The following is a 16,933-nucleotide window of genomic DNA, read 5'->3' as shown; positions in this document are numbered from 1 at the left end:
CATCACTGTGTCGCCAAAAACAGTACAAAACGACATTTCAGCTGCTTATTTTATGAATTTATTTCCAAATGTAAACTTCACTATATCATGCATACAAGTTATGACAACATACATTATTCAACAATCTGTTATTTTTCATATTTGCATAGGACATGGTCACAATATATTGTCTAACATGTAGAAAATAATGCCATAAAAAGGTACAGCAGAGCAGCTAAGACCAGCACATTAAATGTGTGTAGAATCCGAGGAACTGTACAACTGTAATACTTGAATGTAGTGATTTTGGTTTGCTGAGAGAGAAAATAAAAATGACATCTGAAGGTAAAAGTGAGGTCATAAAATAATGTACTGGCCGTAGCTGAGTCGAGAGTTATTTACAGATTAGATTATACCGATGCTGAAAGGGGAAGCAGCACCATGGAGTCACTACAACAGGCAACTGATGGTGATGGGCAGAGGACAAACACACAAGAGGTATCAAGAGAGCAACATCACACCGAGGAGCGACACTGAGGACAAACAGGTACAGGGCACCGTAACCGCAAGGACGGTGGGTGGCTCTCGCTTTGCAATTAAAGGGAGGTCTTTCACAGCACTGTGTGCTGCAGAACCTGGAGCAGACTGGTCCTTTAAGGGGCGACAACAACATCCAAAGCTTGAGCAGAAGACGTTTGAGTCAGCATGCGCGTCGACGGTAAAGAACAAATGCTGCACAGACAAGCGAGACCACGTGGTCAGTGAAGGGCACAGGCAGTTGTGGTCTACTCCCCCAGTAGACCACACCGGCTCCCCAGTTTCTACTCACTACTCCGCTTCTTGTCTTTCAGCTCAACCAGAATTAGTTTTCTCATAAGACTTAACGGGTTCTGTTCATTCAAGTGACTTAAAAAAAAAAAAAAACGTTCTGATTTGAGATGTAGAAAAAGGTCCATATCAAGCACGACATCCATTAATCGACACTTACGGCAGGTAAAGTTGAAATGTCCAAGGTGGGTTGGGTTCAAAGTTACTGCCACATTCATCTTTCCCTTCATAGCCTTTGGTAACAACTTGTGACTGTGGATCCTTTGAAGCGCTGTGAGAAATAAAAGCTCCTTCTTACTCTGAAGAACCGCTCTCTCTTATCATGGCTGCCTCCTAAAACTTGACTCCCCAAGCCTTAGGGGTTTTGTTACAAGGGAGGACATGCATCACTATGTTCCGGACTTTTAAATATTACATATTATAATACTTAACTAAAATATTGCATGTATTTTGTTCATTCAAATTGGCTTCGCCTATAGAGCACAGAGTTGAGAGGAAAGATTAAACCTGGGAAATGTTTACAATGAGAAACGTACCTTGTGCACAACTCACAATGTGTAAAAGCTCACAATCAAGACAGACTTTGATTCATAACCTACAAAAATGCATCGGGTCCATGAAAGCAGCACATTTATAGCAAATGCAATTTTCAATCCTTTGGAATGTTCGGGCGTTCTTCATCATTAAGATGGTTTATGTCAAAAAATCCCGGCAACAAGCCGTTATTCATTGCTAGAATATTGTACAGCCAAAAAAAAAGACGCAAAAATTAAATAACAAGAACCAAATGAAAACAAAGCTACACAATCAAATTGTTTACATAAAGCCAAAATAATTATTTTTCCTGTAATAATTCCTGTACATTACATAAAAACATTTCACACTCTTATAAAACTGTACAGGTTTGTTAAACGTCTGATAGTAGCTAGATGTTTTTACCATTAACTTTTGAATCTTTATAAAGTTACCATTATAGTTTTGGCACACAATTGTACACTGAGAGCAGTGATGAAGATGAGATGATCTGATCAGTGGTATATTCATGTAATTAATATGCTTTTAAAAAATAAGATTCATGTTAGTTCTTTACATACTATGCTGCAACCAAGTATAGAATTAGCAAAAAAAAATATTAACTGGTAAACCTTTTATTTATTTATAAATCCTTTTTTCTTTGTCAGATGTCAGACTCTAATGTTACTGGGATTACAATCATTCAATTGATTGAAAGTTTCAAAATTATTATTTCCAGCTGACATCTTTCCTCATGCGGATAATGTTTAAATATATGGAGCTCAGTAGAGGTGTTTTAAATATCTGTGTAAAATAAATTCCTGGAACGATTACATGTGGAATCTATGAGGATGTGCAAGACCCTGACAACACGGCACATGATTATATAGAATTTAGCCCAGTGTTTTTTTGTTTTAAAACGTTTTTTTTTTCTTTCTGTCTTCTTTTCTGCATTCCTTTCTTCATTCAAGTAGGGACAAATAAAACCACCAATTATTTGTGCTACTCTTAAAGCAAACGTAAGCTACATGATGAATGTTTTGAAAAGATATGAAGCTACAAAAAAAGTCAAATATTTCAAGAGGTATGATTTTTTTTTAAATATACAAGCATTTTATGAGACAAAAATAATAATAATAATACAAAAATCATGACTACATTGCTAATTCACAATGCTGTGGTCTCTATTCTTATGGAAAAACCTTTAAAACAATCTAAAAAATCACTCTATCTGAAATTGTTGAACATAGAGGTCAAGAACATAGAGGTTCATCACCCCAAACGGTGGTTTTCTGACTTGGAGGAACTTTTGGATAACAGGCAAAATAACCCGAATAACACGCATCCCGACCACCGAGTATAACGTGTTTCTGATAAGAGGATAGAACCCCATTTAAAGGGACAAATGTATGATTATAAACAAAATACGGGGCCATTAAACAGCTTGGAAAAAAAGAGTCAACCTAATTCTGTAATATATATATATATATATATATATATATATACGAAAGAGATGCTTAAATGACCTGAAGACAATGGAAACTAGATATACCCCAAATAAATCAGACTATACACCTTTCTTAATAATTATTTGACAACAAAAGCAAATACAGTAAAAATGGACATGTACAAAACTGTGTTCAATGGCCTTTTGTGTTGAATTATTCAAGTAGATTTTGTACAGTGAGAATAAAAGTTGTGAGACACTGGTGCCTTTCGGAGGCCCGTATGTCACTGCTGCAGTCTGGATGGATGGATAGACTGGGATGTTTACGCTGTCACAGTCGGCTTATTTTCCGATGGTAGGAGCCTCCTGCCTACTGTAAGTCCACTGGCACCGAAGGGGGTCAAAGGTGTTTAAAGGGGCGTTTCACTGAAAAGAGCGCCAGGGTGCCCGGTGCTTACCAAGGCACATGTCACGACCGCAGGATGCTGTGAGGACATTACAGGCAGGAGCTGTGAGTAGGCGATCCTGTGTTTCCAATGTGGTCGCGCACCGACCAGCAGTGAGCACCGCGCCACTGGGAACACTGGGGCGGAGGGAGGGAGGGAGGGGGGAGGGGGGCTGGCAGAATTGTCTGTGCAGCAACTAATGTTACAAACAGCGTCCACAAACTGTCCCATATCTGCTTTGTGGATGTCGACCCTGAGGTAAATGTACAGATTATGGATTAAGAAAGTGATTCATGAAACCTGCTTGAGGGTGAGATACTCAGAATATTTTTTTTATACTACAAATCATGTCAAAAATTGACTATAACAAAGAAAAGAAAAGAAAAATCATCGATAGATACCACAAAAGCTGCTCAACAGCCAGTTGAAGAGTTTGTTTGTGAGAATCAAAGGTTTTCTTTCCAGAAATGGTGAACGTAAAACCCTCTCAGTGCTTATTTTACAAATAGCTGCTGATCAGTGGCATTCAAAGTGTCATCTCACAACCTGGAAACTATTTTAACATTACAGGGGTTCTTTCTTTCATTTTAAAATGTGGTGTTTTGAGGAAACTACTGCATTTGATCCAAATAAGGGATGTTTTCTTTCTGCAGGATGTGACAGAGCTTATTCTTCCCAACTTTAAAGAGAGATGGCTGCTGCGGGGAGAACGAGGGACAAGGCCGGCCATTCATGAACTTACACCTGCCAGATCGCCTCAAAAACCCCCTGTGATTCCGAGGCGCAGTTGTTAACATGCACATAGTGTGAAGCACTGGATTGCAGGGCAAACGAAGGAAGCCGGGACGTGACAATTCACGAGGACAACAGCCCGGAGGGGTCTGACGGGAACAAACATATGGACGCAACCATATCCGGCCGTGATGCTGACAATGTTTGCATAACACAGACGGGCTGGGCTGCGGCAGTTTGGATAGTGGTTCCCACTTGCCTTTAGCCTGACTTATTGAGGCATGTATCTCTAGAAACACAACTCGGCTTTCTCACGGGACATCTGAGATCGCAGGGAGGCCGCAGAGCGCTGCACTTTGCTGATATGTTGGTTTTGGTTCAAATGTTTTTACAACAGTTTAAAAGCCCCCTCGTTTACAAGTTTGAAAGCAGCCGTTTTAGAGCTCTGGTTTATCACTGAATTTGGAGCAACATTTTCCTTGGCATTGTGAAATTTGACCCCCCCCCCGGCAGTAGTCAAGGATTTCTCCCGGTGCTCAGGGGGGGGGGGGGTTTGGTACGTCGCACTCGCGCCTGCTAGCGTTGTCTAGGTAGTAATGTTGTACATACACTTCTCCTCGTACTCTTCTACTACATGTTGTAAGAAACCCGCTAATTAAAGCCACGTTTTACTCACGGTTCCTACGGTTTGGAGGGGGGGGGGGGGGGGGGGGGAGGAGATGGGGGGGGGGTCTTTGCTACTGGGTGTCTTCTCCTCTGTGATAAACTCTTTCCTCTTTTTATCAGGACCTGGCCTCGCTTGCCTGTCTACTGCAGATAGCTAGTTGGTGCCTTCTGTGCTCCGCCACGTCGCAGCCCAGCCCAGGACAGCTCGGCCCAACACTAGAACCCCACCCCCACCCCACCCCACAAATTGCAATGGGCCCAAAGTTAGAGCACGACAGGACAGGTAGAGGCAGATGGGCGATGGAGCACGCCCCGGGAGAGAAAAAAACCCCTACGTAAGCTCTCCTGCGGCGAGCAGTGAATAGTTTATTGTGGGATACAGCTGTGTCACCTCAAGGGAGGCAACAAAAGAGCCACTAGGAGGGAAGCAAGCACGCTGTCTGCTTCTACCTTTGATTCTACCAACCAACCAGCTACAGGCCTAAATAAAGGGCAGCTCACAAGACTGAATAGAAAGCTTTCATTCACTCTTGTCTTTGGTCCTTTTCCCAATGTGCTTTAGAGAGGATGAACATTGTTTAAACTAAAGTCGCCTTTGTGTCTATTTTGAGTAAAATACTGGCTGATGATACAGACCTTAGAGAAAGCACAAACAGCTGCTTTACAACTTAACTGTCTCTATTGAGTTTCTTAAACTGAGTAAAACTGTGAACGCAATATCCCCCGGATCCTCTCAGCATATTCACACAGTGTGCACTGATTAATTAAATACAAAATTTAACCCAGTGTCACGGCAACTGAATGGCAACGTTGCAATGGAGGAACAGATGTATTTTTGTCTGCCGAGGTGCAGGTTTGGGGATCGTCTTGTTAACACACACCATTTGCATTACGTATGAACCCTCCAGAAAAAGAAAAAAAAAACAGAGTGCAAAATTGTGTTGAGTGTAAGGCTGCTATATATGTACTGTATGTTTTCTCTTTACCATGTTCATTCTTTCAAGCTAACAAGGCCATCCCTGAGCAGGGCGTAAAATTCAAAAAAATTCAACCCCTGTTGAATTTAAGAGTAAAGTGATGAGTATATTGTGCAGTCAATGTGAGTACTGTGAAGTACTGTGGTATTACAGAAATGTCTTCAATCCTGAGGTGTGTGTGTGTACCCCTTCTCCTCACGCGTTCAAAACGAACCAAAGAAAACCCCATTTCGATATGACCTGTCTCTGTTTTGATTTCTTCTAAACCTTGTTCAGCTGACTGAGAACATACATTGGACGACTAGCCATGATCAGAAGCTAAAAAAATACAGACATATGGTACAAGACTGTGAATATTGCCATCTGGGAAAGGCATTACCTTCTTTTAGGATCACACGAGTAATTGCACTACAATAAGCAGTTATGTACAGTATGGTACACCACAGCAAGCGCAGGAATAGCAGAGGGTGGTTGCTGTCAACTGTGCAACACAAGTGTTAGGACAAAAAAAAAAAAAAGAGCCTCCTGGGTCAGAGGCAGAAAAGTGCGACTGGGTATCAGTTTAAGGCGAGTTGGCGGGGCTGAGGGCGGGGCTGAGGGTGGGGCTGAGGGTGGGGCTGGAGGCGTCCGAGCGGCTGTAGTCGCTGAGGGAGCTGGGACGCGTGATGCTTCCGCCATGGGGCCTCTTCAGCATGCCGGGCTGGAAATCCGAGTGGCGGCGCGCGTGCTTCATGAGGTGGTCGCTGCGCATGAAGCGCTTATCGCAAAGCGGGCACCCGAACTTCTTCTCCCCCGTGTGGGTGCGGTAGTGGCGGGCCAGCTCGTCCGACCGGGCGAACTTCTTACTGCAGTCGGGCCAGGTACATGGGAAAGGCCGTTCTCCTGCAACACACAGATGGAAGGGGAGACTTGAATGACGTCAGAAGATAGCAACAACCTTAAGACCTGACCTCAACGTGGTACTGTGATTAATGCCATTTGCTGATGGAAAGTGGGAATAAAACTGCCAAAACGGAAACTGAAAATCTAAAAATCAACCTTTCCTGGAGGAATGGTGTGCAAGAATGTAAAGTAGGAATGATTTGAAGTAGATGGGCCGGAACATGTGAAAGCATTTGCAGGAATGGTTACAACATGACAGTAACTTATGTACAATACGCCAAGCACAAAATATTGATAGCGTCACTAAGCGGAACATGGAACAAAGGGAACTCTGTGATGCACCTTGGTGCTCAAAATGATCCAAAATGCTCAACACATTGAGAGTAGTCTCCTTAAATCAACCAAACTGTTAAAGAGAAAAAGTATCATTATGAAGAAGACTTTGTTTTTGGTGCATAGTAGACTGAGTCATTAAAAGATATTGGTAACAAGATCATTGCTGGTTTTAAGATCAGGAAAGCAAAGGCTAATAATACCACCCAAGAGATTTAAAAAGAATAGGCTGTACTGAGCCATGAGATAAATCAACAAAAAGTTGGAATTGTGCTGGAGGAGCTGACGCAGTATAATTATCTCAGCTTCAGATGCTAATCACACTGGTAATGGTAACCCAGCCCATTTTCAACCGTGCAACTATCTGTGACTCGACACATGGGAAATTACACCCTCCCCCCCCCCCCCCCCCCCTCAATCAGGCAATAAAAGTGGGCTTTGATACAAATCTACTTAAAGCCAGATGGTACTATGTATCTTGTGGTTTTCTTCCATGCTGATGTGGAAACAGGGCGAGCAGGGTCTGAACGAAGCCTCTGGACCAACTGGCCTACATGAACAAATACTGTATTCCATTTAGTTCCATTTCACTGAGTTTCTGCCTGACAATAGCAACATCCAGCATTCTAATTTTACCGGCGTGACCTTGCAGCACTACAGCAAAGGGTGCCGCTTCGCACTCTTTTAATTATGGCAATTTCCCGAGAATAAGGAGAGTCAGCCATCGAGTGCACGCCCATGCCGGGGATTTGAGGTATGAAAAAGAAAAGAGATGCGTGCATGTTTGTAAGAGGCATGACAAGCGCAGAAGACCACGCCTGCCAAACACTTCTTTTGTTCTGTGGTTTCCTTCGTTGCCACAATGGAAACAGCGCTGCTCTGCATCCAGCAGTCACAGTACTTGAACGCCTGTGCGTCTCAAAAACAAGAACTCGGCGCACAACCGTAGTCCCCCCCCCTCCACCCCCGCCCCTCTGAAACCCCCCACCACGCGCACACTGCATGCTTACAAAACAGACAGAGCAGGTCCAGACAGAGCAGCCTGTGCTCCTGCCGCTGACGCCTCAGCGCCAGACAAACTCCGTTGGCCCCGCCCACTGCACATTGTGCGGGCTAAATGTATGTAAACCCTGTAACTGACATGAAGGCCTTTGCATACACACACGTTGCACACAGCCTCCTCCCCCCTTTTCCTACGAAAAAGCCACAATGTTCTCAATCTGCTTTAAGAACAAATCCATTTGAGCAGCACGAGTTAAAACTCATAACAAGGCAATTTTTTATCACGTTTTCAAATCCTGGAGTGAACCTTAAAGAAAAGGATGCAATTAATTTTTTTAGACACTAATCAAATTAAAGGGCCTCGTGATGGTTGGATTTCATACCTTATTAGCAAGAGAAGCAGCCTGTGCTGCCACCTGGCAAAATGAGTTATTGGCTAAAAGTGGAGCTACGCTCTGCGGGCTGCTTAAGGCTCAATAACCAGTGTAACGGATCCAACTACATTAATATTTAACCAGACACCAGAGCGCTAGGCTGAGATATCCAGTCCAACTGCCCTGATACAGAAATGCAGTCATACTGAAAGCATCGGGTATCGAACAGAATCTCACCGAGAAGCATCGAATTATTTAGAGCTCAGTGACTTCTGAATTAACTGGTACGCTGATCTCTTTCGCCTCCCACTAATTTGTTTGTGGCATTTAAGTCGTGACATTTGAACGTGTAGCAAAAATCCTGCTGCTTTAACGTCAACCTTGAAAGGTTCACTGACAAAACACGTACTGTCCCAATTAATAGTGTTTTTTTAATTCTATGAGAGCAGTAAAAACAATGTTAATAATGAGGAGGTTTTTTGGGGTAATGATCAGTGGTGATCGTGATGCCAGGCTTGGTCGGTTCTGTCTCCACATCCAGGTGGTAGTTTGTGTTTCTCTGATTGGTGGGGAGGTAATGAAGTAAAGCCTAACGAACACAGCGACCCAGTTACCCACAAAGTGAGTTACATCATGTACCCAACCTGTATCGCTACTAAGCGTCCACCCTCTGAGGCATTGCACTTAACTCTCTCATAGAACAACAGTACCTGTGACATAAGCAGTACCTGTGACTGTTCTCTCTAAGGCCACTGGGTCAGCAAATATACATCCCTGCTTCTCTCTCATCCTTCTGTCACTCATATCTTGGATTATTTTTTTCCCGCAGAAACGGTTTGGAGAAATGGAATTTGGACTTGGTCTCCTTGTTGTAAGGGATGCTGTCTGCAGAGGGGAGATCAAATCTCCCTTTGACGTGAGCAGGAACTCGACTCGGTCACCTGCTCCAACAAGAGCAACCGGCATTTCAAAACCAGAGCAGATAACATTCCTGTTGTGTCCTCGGGCACGGGCCAAACTCACACAGTGTACAGCGTAAACCTTCGTGTGAGCCTGCCATATGAGAGAGCCAGAGTCAATAAGGTGAGGTGGGGAACAAACACAGCTCCTGTGGATACATACGAGATCTTGTCTTCATGGCGAGAACCAGAGAAGGAAATATCGCTTCGAGAGCTGTGTGCTGAGAAACAAGGGCCGCGCTTAACCTGTAGAGACGTGGAAACCGCTGAAGCGGGAAAAAGTCAAACTGGAGACTGTCTTTAAATCACAGCTCATTGGAGTTGGAGTTACCCCAGTTCAGCGCTAGCCGTGGCACATTCAGCTTGGCAGCCCGAAATGAGAGGGACACCACTCGTTCCAGAGGTAGCTGTGCACAGCCCTATGATTTGGTTGCATGTTTACAGCAGACTCTATGACCTGTAACCAACCAAAAGCCTGCACACAACCATTCACGGGGTTCTGGGTAATACTACCATGAGGGCATCTCTCATCAGCATAAACCACTCTAACACTCAAACAATGAACGTGTACATTATGGCTTTTGCAGCTCATCTTTTCGTACCTTATGCAGTAGCATATGCATGCTTTGCTTGTGCAATACTAACGACAAAACTTCCCAAAAAAACATGATCTAATATCATCTTTTGTCTTTATTGAGGGACCTTGCTTTCCGTTGAATAGCATGCTGCCCATTGCATGTCTGTGGCCATAAGATTGTAAACCATAACTCCCAGCCTACCTGCCAGCAAGAAAGGCACTCCCGTAATGCATTTCAATCAGACAGGCTGAGCGTACTAAACGTAACTCACTCCCCTCGGTCTGCACGGCACGGAACTATTGACATTTGCCCGGAGACGCGCAGCTGGGTCGGGCGTGACCGTCTGATTCCTGCACACACTTAACCATACATCACTTGATCCCCTTAACTCTTTAAGGGAAAAGGTCGGGGGGGGGGAGCCGCGGCTATTTATCGACGAGCTCATCACGTTCGCCTCAATTAGCGGTAGTGGGCACTGTCTTCCAGCCTTGAGTGCATGCTAAAACGACCTGCAGCCTTGATGTGTAACAGGTAGTCAGTCACCTTGTCCTTTAACCAAGGACGTGCGGCAGCCATTAATGGCTGTTTACAGTTGGTCCGCGGAAGTGGGTGGGAGGAGAGATGACCTATCATCCGTGACTCTCAGTTCAAGCTCATTCCACTGATGGAGTCTGACACCATAGCTCAAACGTGACATCTTTACCAACCGGGCATCAAACAAAGAGCCGTAGCGCCGATAGATGGCGAGAGGCCTTCGGCACTCTGCGAAAAGGACGATATCGCGCCGGCTATCTGATGTTACATGCTCTGCCCTCAAGAGGGAGAGACGTTTCCATGTCCGCCAGCAACGACACGCAAAGGGCCACACCCTTTTGTCATGGTGTGCCATGGTCTGATTAATCCCGCAGAGGAAGGGGACACACCTTACATACCATTGGGAGCATAACAGCCCGACTGGAGACAAAACACTCCCCTCCGACATTAGCTCCACGGCCACTGGTGTCTCATTCCAGATGAGCGGAGCACAGTGGATACAGTCAAGAGTGAAGCTCTCAGATGGGACCCTGTGAGTGCCGGGCCGTCAGGGTGTTCTCTGCTGCAGAGGGTCACAGCCTTTGCAACGTTAATCAGATTAGCTGCAAATGCAGCTGAATAAATGACCTACATCAATGGAGGGCATTGACAGTGAACAACCCGGTATCTTACCCCACCCCCGCCCCCTACCCTTGCCGCGCTGTATATTCTACGTCTTTGTACTGCGGATCCCTGCCTTGCCCTGAGATGCGGTCGGGGAGCAGGACACGTGAAGAGGTGCACAGTGTTCCACAGGTCTGTATCCCTCTTATCCGGCCGCTGGTAATCGACACCTCGCTGCAAGCCGTGGCCGGGGCTCAGCCTCCCCACTCCCAACCCTTCTGCACTCATTTCGCTATGCTGGGTGGAGAAGATGGGAGGGGCCGGTGGGGGAATAGACAGAGCAGTTAGTTTGTATAGAACTTCTCCAGAGCAGACCACTGAAAGTAACAAAACCAGGAAACTGTTTGGTAGAGGCCTATTAGTACTAAGATTACCCCACGTGCATGCTTCACTGGTAAATCTGTTATATTAGATTTACATTCCAACATTACTGAGGAACTATCGCACTGTGAGCGTTATGGGTCCTTATAGGAAAGCATATGGAGAGCATGTGCACCAGGACAAGCCTCAGAGATGTCTTCATGGAGCAGGAACGCTGCAGTAAAAGATTAAAGCAGGCAAGATGGTGGCTCCACTTTGGTTTATTTACATCCCAAGGATAAAGTAGATTTAACTAATACCTTTTTGGCATTGGAAACATACTGTACTGCTAAACGCCTTCATGGGCCGACCAGATTTAATCACATGGAAAACCTCTTATCTTACTGCAGAAGAAAATGAATCAACAAATGAATTTAAAAAACTACAAGGATACGGAAGCAGCCCTGTGGGAATGTACTTAAATGAGCTAAATGCTCATTTTAGCACTCTGGTAAAAAGTACTGGACAAATTCACGACCAAAAATGTCAGCCTCTTAGTGGAATAATATATCGGGGATCGGAAAGCATTTAGGATTCATCTTCCAGGAGCTATATGGGTCTACACCCAGTTTTGGAAAGAATGGCTTGCTCGCGGGGTCATGAGAAAATAGGTGAGGTTCATCCTCTGTGGATCATGAATCTCTGTACAAAAAAACGTTGCGATTCAACAGTTGTCTAGATACATAAGCCTAGACCCAAGTGGTGGATAAAATGCCATGTCATCAGAATGTGGATAAATGGAAACAGTGAGCATATCCTGACAGAGGGGTTGTCGTTTTATCACACGTCAGGAGAAATAGTGCTCAACTGGGTGGGATGGTGGAAATCCTGCCATGTGGCAGGTAGACAGACTGACCTCTTGTGCCTCAGTAGAGTCTGCACCCGTTGCCAAGGTCAAGCAAGAGCAGGAAAACCCCATCTCCGCCCTGCTACCTCATCAGTGCCACCAGCCACACAGGAACACTGTGCGCTCTGTGTAGCAGTGCAGCCAAATATAAAACATCTGGCAGAGATGCAGCATATAAAATCAGAGGGACCCGCTTCTTTTTTTTCCCGTGTGGAATTTGGGATCATTTCACGTTTCAAAAAAGTGTGATTAACCACAGTTATTTGGCTGAAAATAAAATTCATGGATGAATAACTGGCTCTACGTGGCAGGGGAACTGGTCTGCCAGGTGGTGCCACTTATTTTCCTTTAGGACAGAAGAGGGATTTACAGCCATCTCGTCGTCTTAGAGGTACCCCCAGCTGAACACAAAAGGGGTCCGGACAAAACGGCAAACCAACTGTAAAATATGTCATTAAGGCTCTTTGTCTCTGTGAAATATTGACCCTTTTCGTCCCGGTGATTCAAATAGTTTTCGAATAGGTCCCGGACACTGACAAGATGGCCTTTTGTGAGGCCCAGCTGTGGGGGGGCACAAAGGGCTGTTCTGAAGAAGACTTGTAATGAGCGTGTCAGGGGCCATCGCTCCTCTGGAGATGGTCGTCTGCAGGACACGACCAGGGCCGAGTAATGAGGCTTCACAGAAAACACCATGTACTTGGTGACCAAAGGACACCTCTTTGGAAAGTGGGTCTTTGTCGTTAAGAGTCGGTCGTGCTTCTTATGACAAAGAGTTGCAAAAGAATCATTAGGAAGAATCCAGAACAATAAAGAGTAGTTTTGTGTCTATATGGCCTTCATTTCTTTCAACTTGAAACCGAGTTGATCTGCATTTTGTGACGGCAGTTTGCATACAGGAAGATGAGTGTCCACCCCACCCTCGCACACCAGGAGACCAGACAACAGCTGTCTGGTAACCTTAGAGGCCCAAACTGTGGTCATTCCTTGTCATCAAACTGGATGCTGTATAATGAGTGATTTAAATTCTGCTGAATCCCTCTTACGCTGTGAGGAAACTTTGATAAAAAGTGTTCACTGTGGGCTAAAATGTGATATCAATCCTAAAAAACACATTGCTGTTGATCTTATTTTTTAGCACTTTTATACTGGAGCAGCAGGGAAATTAAGTTAGAACTATCTTCATGAGTGATGCAATTGAGGAGTGCTGACCCTTAGTTCACTAAAGATTATATGCAATAGACTGATTCTGAATTTAAACAAAATTTAAGTTACTCTGGTGAGTGAAGATAATCTAGAACTGTAATTAGACGGATTTTCTTATGTGCCGTAGACGTTGCATGAGAAATACAACAGCTCATGTTTTGGCTCCTCTTGCACTCAACACAAACACACACACAGGAGGCTTGGAGCGTTGGGCGAGGACGCCTTATCCCTGGCTCTTTGTTTAAAGTCAATAACAGTGTTTTCCCCCCTCAATTAGATCGCTGTGTTTGGCCGGCACTGATCCATTCTCTCCTGACTCTGCTAGTAGGGCTTAGAGGAAGCTCCCTGCGAGAGTCTGGCTGGGCAAAAGCACTGCAAGATTGGCTCTGGGAGGCCGGGTGAACTCAGATGACCACGTTCTTGGGACTGGCCAATCGAATGAGCAGAGGGAGCCATTATTATCAGATTTTATGGAACGCAAACCAATCACGATGCCAGACGTCAGAGCACAGCCAAGCGGAAAAAGGAAGGCGAAAGGAAAGGCTCTAATAGGCAAAGGGGCATGGGCTGGGCTTATAGAGGGGGGGGGGGCAGCTCTAAAAACACGTGGTGGAGGCTGAAAGGGAGCACAGTGAGCACCGGAGGCTGGCTCTCTGTGGGTGCTGCTGCAAGTTTGGCTGAGATGAGGAAGCTAAACTGAGATGACTCACGTTCTCTCCACTACCCAATCAAATGAGCAGAAGCCGTATCTGAAAATTATAGCACACAGACCAGGCATAAAGCCGGAGTGTATCCCAAAAGAAAGAGAGGCTTATGAAGGCATAGCGACATTGGGGAGGGATGATAGAAACTGAAAAATGCACTGAAGCACACAGAGAACCAGACACATTTTATGTCCTAATACTGGAGTATCATGGACCCCAATTTTATCCACATACATAAATCCAATCAGTTTCAACACTGATTATACACCACTGTAAAATGTGGTGATACTGTTATTAATAAGAACTAATCTACAGAACAATCACCATGTATCGGGCGTGTGTTATGGTGTGTACTTACAGCTTTATCGTGCTTTTTTTTTCATTATCACATATGCCAGAGGGAGGATATTCTAATACAAAGGCAGATGAGGAGAGAGGAACAAGCAACGAGACAAGAAGGTACCGGTGTAAGGAGCTCATTTCTAACACGGAGAGAAACTAGGGGTGGATTTGTGCCACGACAAAAAGGGTCAATGTCAAGAAGCTCCTCAGCATATTTTGATGATGTGCTTTTATTGCACATATTTCTTCGGAATGAAATGTATATACACATCAGAGTCAAATATGGGTCAAGTGCTTCACACGAGGGCGTTTCTTGTGTGAACCAGAGAGATGTGTTTTGTTTGTGGGCTGAGAGGCTGTGTGTGTGTGTGTGTGTGTGTGTGTGTGTGTGTGTGTGTGTGTGTGTGTGTGTGTGTGTGTGTGTGTGTGTGTGTGTGTGTGTGAGTGAGAGAGAGAGAGAAGAATGGGGCACAGCGGTGGGAGGCAGGGAGGCAGGGAGGGAGGGTGTGCGAGCTGCAGTCTACAGAGCAGCAGAGGGAAGGGGAGGCTCCTCAGTCGAGGCTCAGCTAGCTGAGTCTGTTGCTGGCCAGATCAGCTGGCAGCCTGTCTAGCGGGGGTGTGGCACATCACAACAAAGAGCGTTTTGGGGGCAGACAGGCGACTGCACCGCTCTCATCAACCCCTCTCTCTCTCTCTCTCTCTCTCTCCACCCACCCACCCGTGCCCTCTCTGTAGCCTATCCGTCGGAATGCAAAGAGCAAATATGGAGGTACGCTCGCCCCTTCGGCGCAGCGCAGTGGCCACGGGCAGCGCCTCCGGGAGCCATGCGCCCTGCGGGGGCGTGGGGGGTGGGGGGGGGGCGCTGCACCCACCGGATCGCTGTTGAAAACTTTTCTCGCGTGCCCCTATGTTTGTGCACACGGGGCACATTCTGTGACGTTCGCGTTGCCGTGTCGCCAAAAATGCGCGCACGGAAGAATGATCGGGGGAACTTGATCCGTGCAGCGCAGCCGAGCGTTTGCACTGCAGGCTCGGTTTGTACATACTGTCCAACGCGGGAGGGAGGGGTGGGGAGGGGGGGGGGGTTGTAAGAGCAAAGCGGTGACAAAGCTCAGGGACTTGAGTGGGAGTGGCACTGTTTCGACTGCCTCCCTCTACCGAAATTAAAGGACATTACCCAAAGTTCACACAACTTAAGAAAAGAGACAACGCAAAAATCACACCTCGTGTCAGTATTCTCAGTTTAATGATCCATTCTCACGTGGATCACTGCGCTGAGCGAGCAATAATAAGTCAACAAGCAAAGAATCGCATTCATCGAAACTGACCTGTGTGGGTCCTTAGATGAGCTTTGAGGTGGGATGATTTGCCATAAACTTTTTCGCAACCTGAATAGTGGCATTTGTGCTTTTTCTGAGGCGAGTCTTCCTCAATCCGACCTCGCGATCTTTTGCCTCTTTGTTTGAGCGATGGATCGGAGATGGTGGAAGGTGTGGCAGAGATCCCATCATCCGCGAGGTTCGCCATGCTCTCATCCTTTATTTTTGCCTGCTCGGCAACATTGTTGGGAGTCTGCTGGTTAAAATCCGCCAGAATCCGCGCCACCACAAACAGAGAGGAGTTGTCTCTCACCAAAGGTTCTTTAATGTCCTCTCCGATCCTGGAGGAGGACGCGGTTTCTGGTCTCACCTCCCTATTCCCTTTAGGAGCGTGAACAATTGCACGACTGGACATCGAAACAAGGCACTCTGCTGCAAAGTGATCCATTTTGTCTTTGAAACAGCCCCCTCTGCTTCTTAATGACATTCAAAAAAAAAAAAAAAACACGGTGTGAGAAAAAGAAAGAAAACAAGTTGTTCCGTGGTTCCCCTTTGTGTGCTGCTGGTGGTGTGGCGCGCAGGAGACGACTGACTTTATGATAGCACCCGGCTTTCCAATGTTGCCAACATCCTGTGAGAGAGACGTCACGGACAAAAAAAAACCCCGCAGACGAGCCTCCCTTAAGAGGAAACAACAACAAACACAACAACAACAAAAACACAGGAACCCCAAACGTCTTTTGTCTAGTGCGTCGACGGTGGTGACAGGACCTCGGCAAACTTGAATGCGTTAACTCCCATCGCGCCTTCCAACGCTCCCCAGCACAGTGGACGTGTCTCCTGAGCGCGCCGCTCCTGCGCGCTGTACCCACGCTGGGGGCGTGTCGACCGGCGGCGCTCGGGCAGCACCGTCAGCACCGTCAGCCCCGCCAGCCCCCGGCCGCTCCTTCATTGGGCGCCGAGTGTCCCCAAGTGCACCGAAAAGAACACGGGGTTTTTCTTGGAAGTTTTTTTTTTTTTCACCACAGGTCGCCTCCGTGCACTCGAGGAGGATGAATGTCACGTGCACGCAGATATTGTGTAACGTGTGCATGCAACTAATATGCTGCCCATTACTCTGTTGATATACATACATATATGAATATACAGTATATGGCATTTTTCTAAAAGGTCAAATGATTGTATTATAAATTAGGTCAAAATAGCTGATTTTCTGCTTTTTCAGAACCTACTAAAGGGGTTAAA

At 45.8% G+C, this 16,933-nt stretch overlaps 1 protein-coding gene across 1 annotated transcript; it reads right to left on the bottom strand.

Moving 5' to 3' along the window:
- Window positions 1–5,519: 5,519 nt before the first annotated feature.
- On the bottom strand, window positions 5,520–16,609 carry klf13 (Kruppel like factor 13). Its single transcript, XM_037450908.2, has 2 exons — window positions 15,698–16,609; window positions 5,520–6,470 (listed from the first exon to the last, which is right to left on the bottom strand). Exons 1-2 carry the CDS (start codon window positions 16,173–16,175, stop codon window positions 6,151–6,153), a joined length of 798 nt encoding a protein of 265 aa, XP_037306805.2. The 5' UTR covers window positions 16,176–16,609; the 3' UTR covers window positions 5,520–6,150.
- Between the last annotated feature and the right edge of the window lie 324 nt (window positions 16,610–16,933).

This window comes from Pungitius pungitius, chromosome 6, assembly GCF_949316345.1.
Source record: "Pungitius pungitius chromosome 6, fPunPun2.1, whole genome shotgun sequence".
NCBI classification, from domain to species: Eukaryota; Metazoa; Chordata; class Actinopteri; order Perciformes; family Gasterosteidae; genus Pungitius; species Pungitius pungitius.
The sequence above is the reverse complement of the archived record's forward strand: the minus strand, read 5'-3'. Positions and strand labels throughout refer to the sequence as shown.

Excerpts from the sequence above, each read along its gene's own strand:
- klf13 (XM_037450908.2), bottom strand. The coding sequence starts at position 16,175 with ATGTCATTAAGAAGCAGAGGGGGCTGTTTCAAAGACAAAATGGATCAC. Across the intron at positions 6,471-15,697 it reads TCATCTAAGGACCCACACAG|GAGAACGGCCTTTCCCATGT; the intron begins GTCAGTTTCGAT and ends TGTGTGTTGCAG.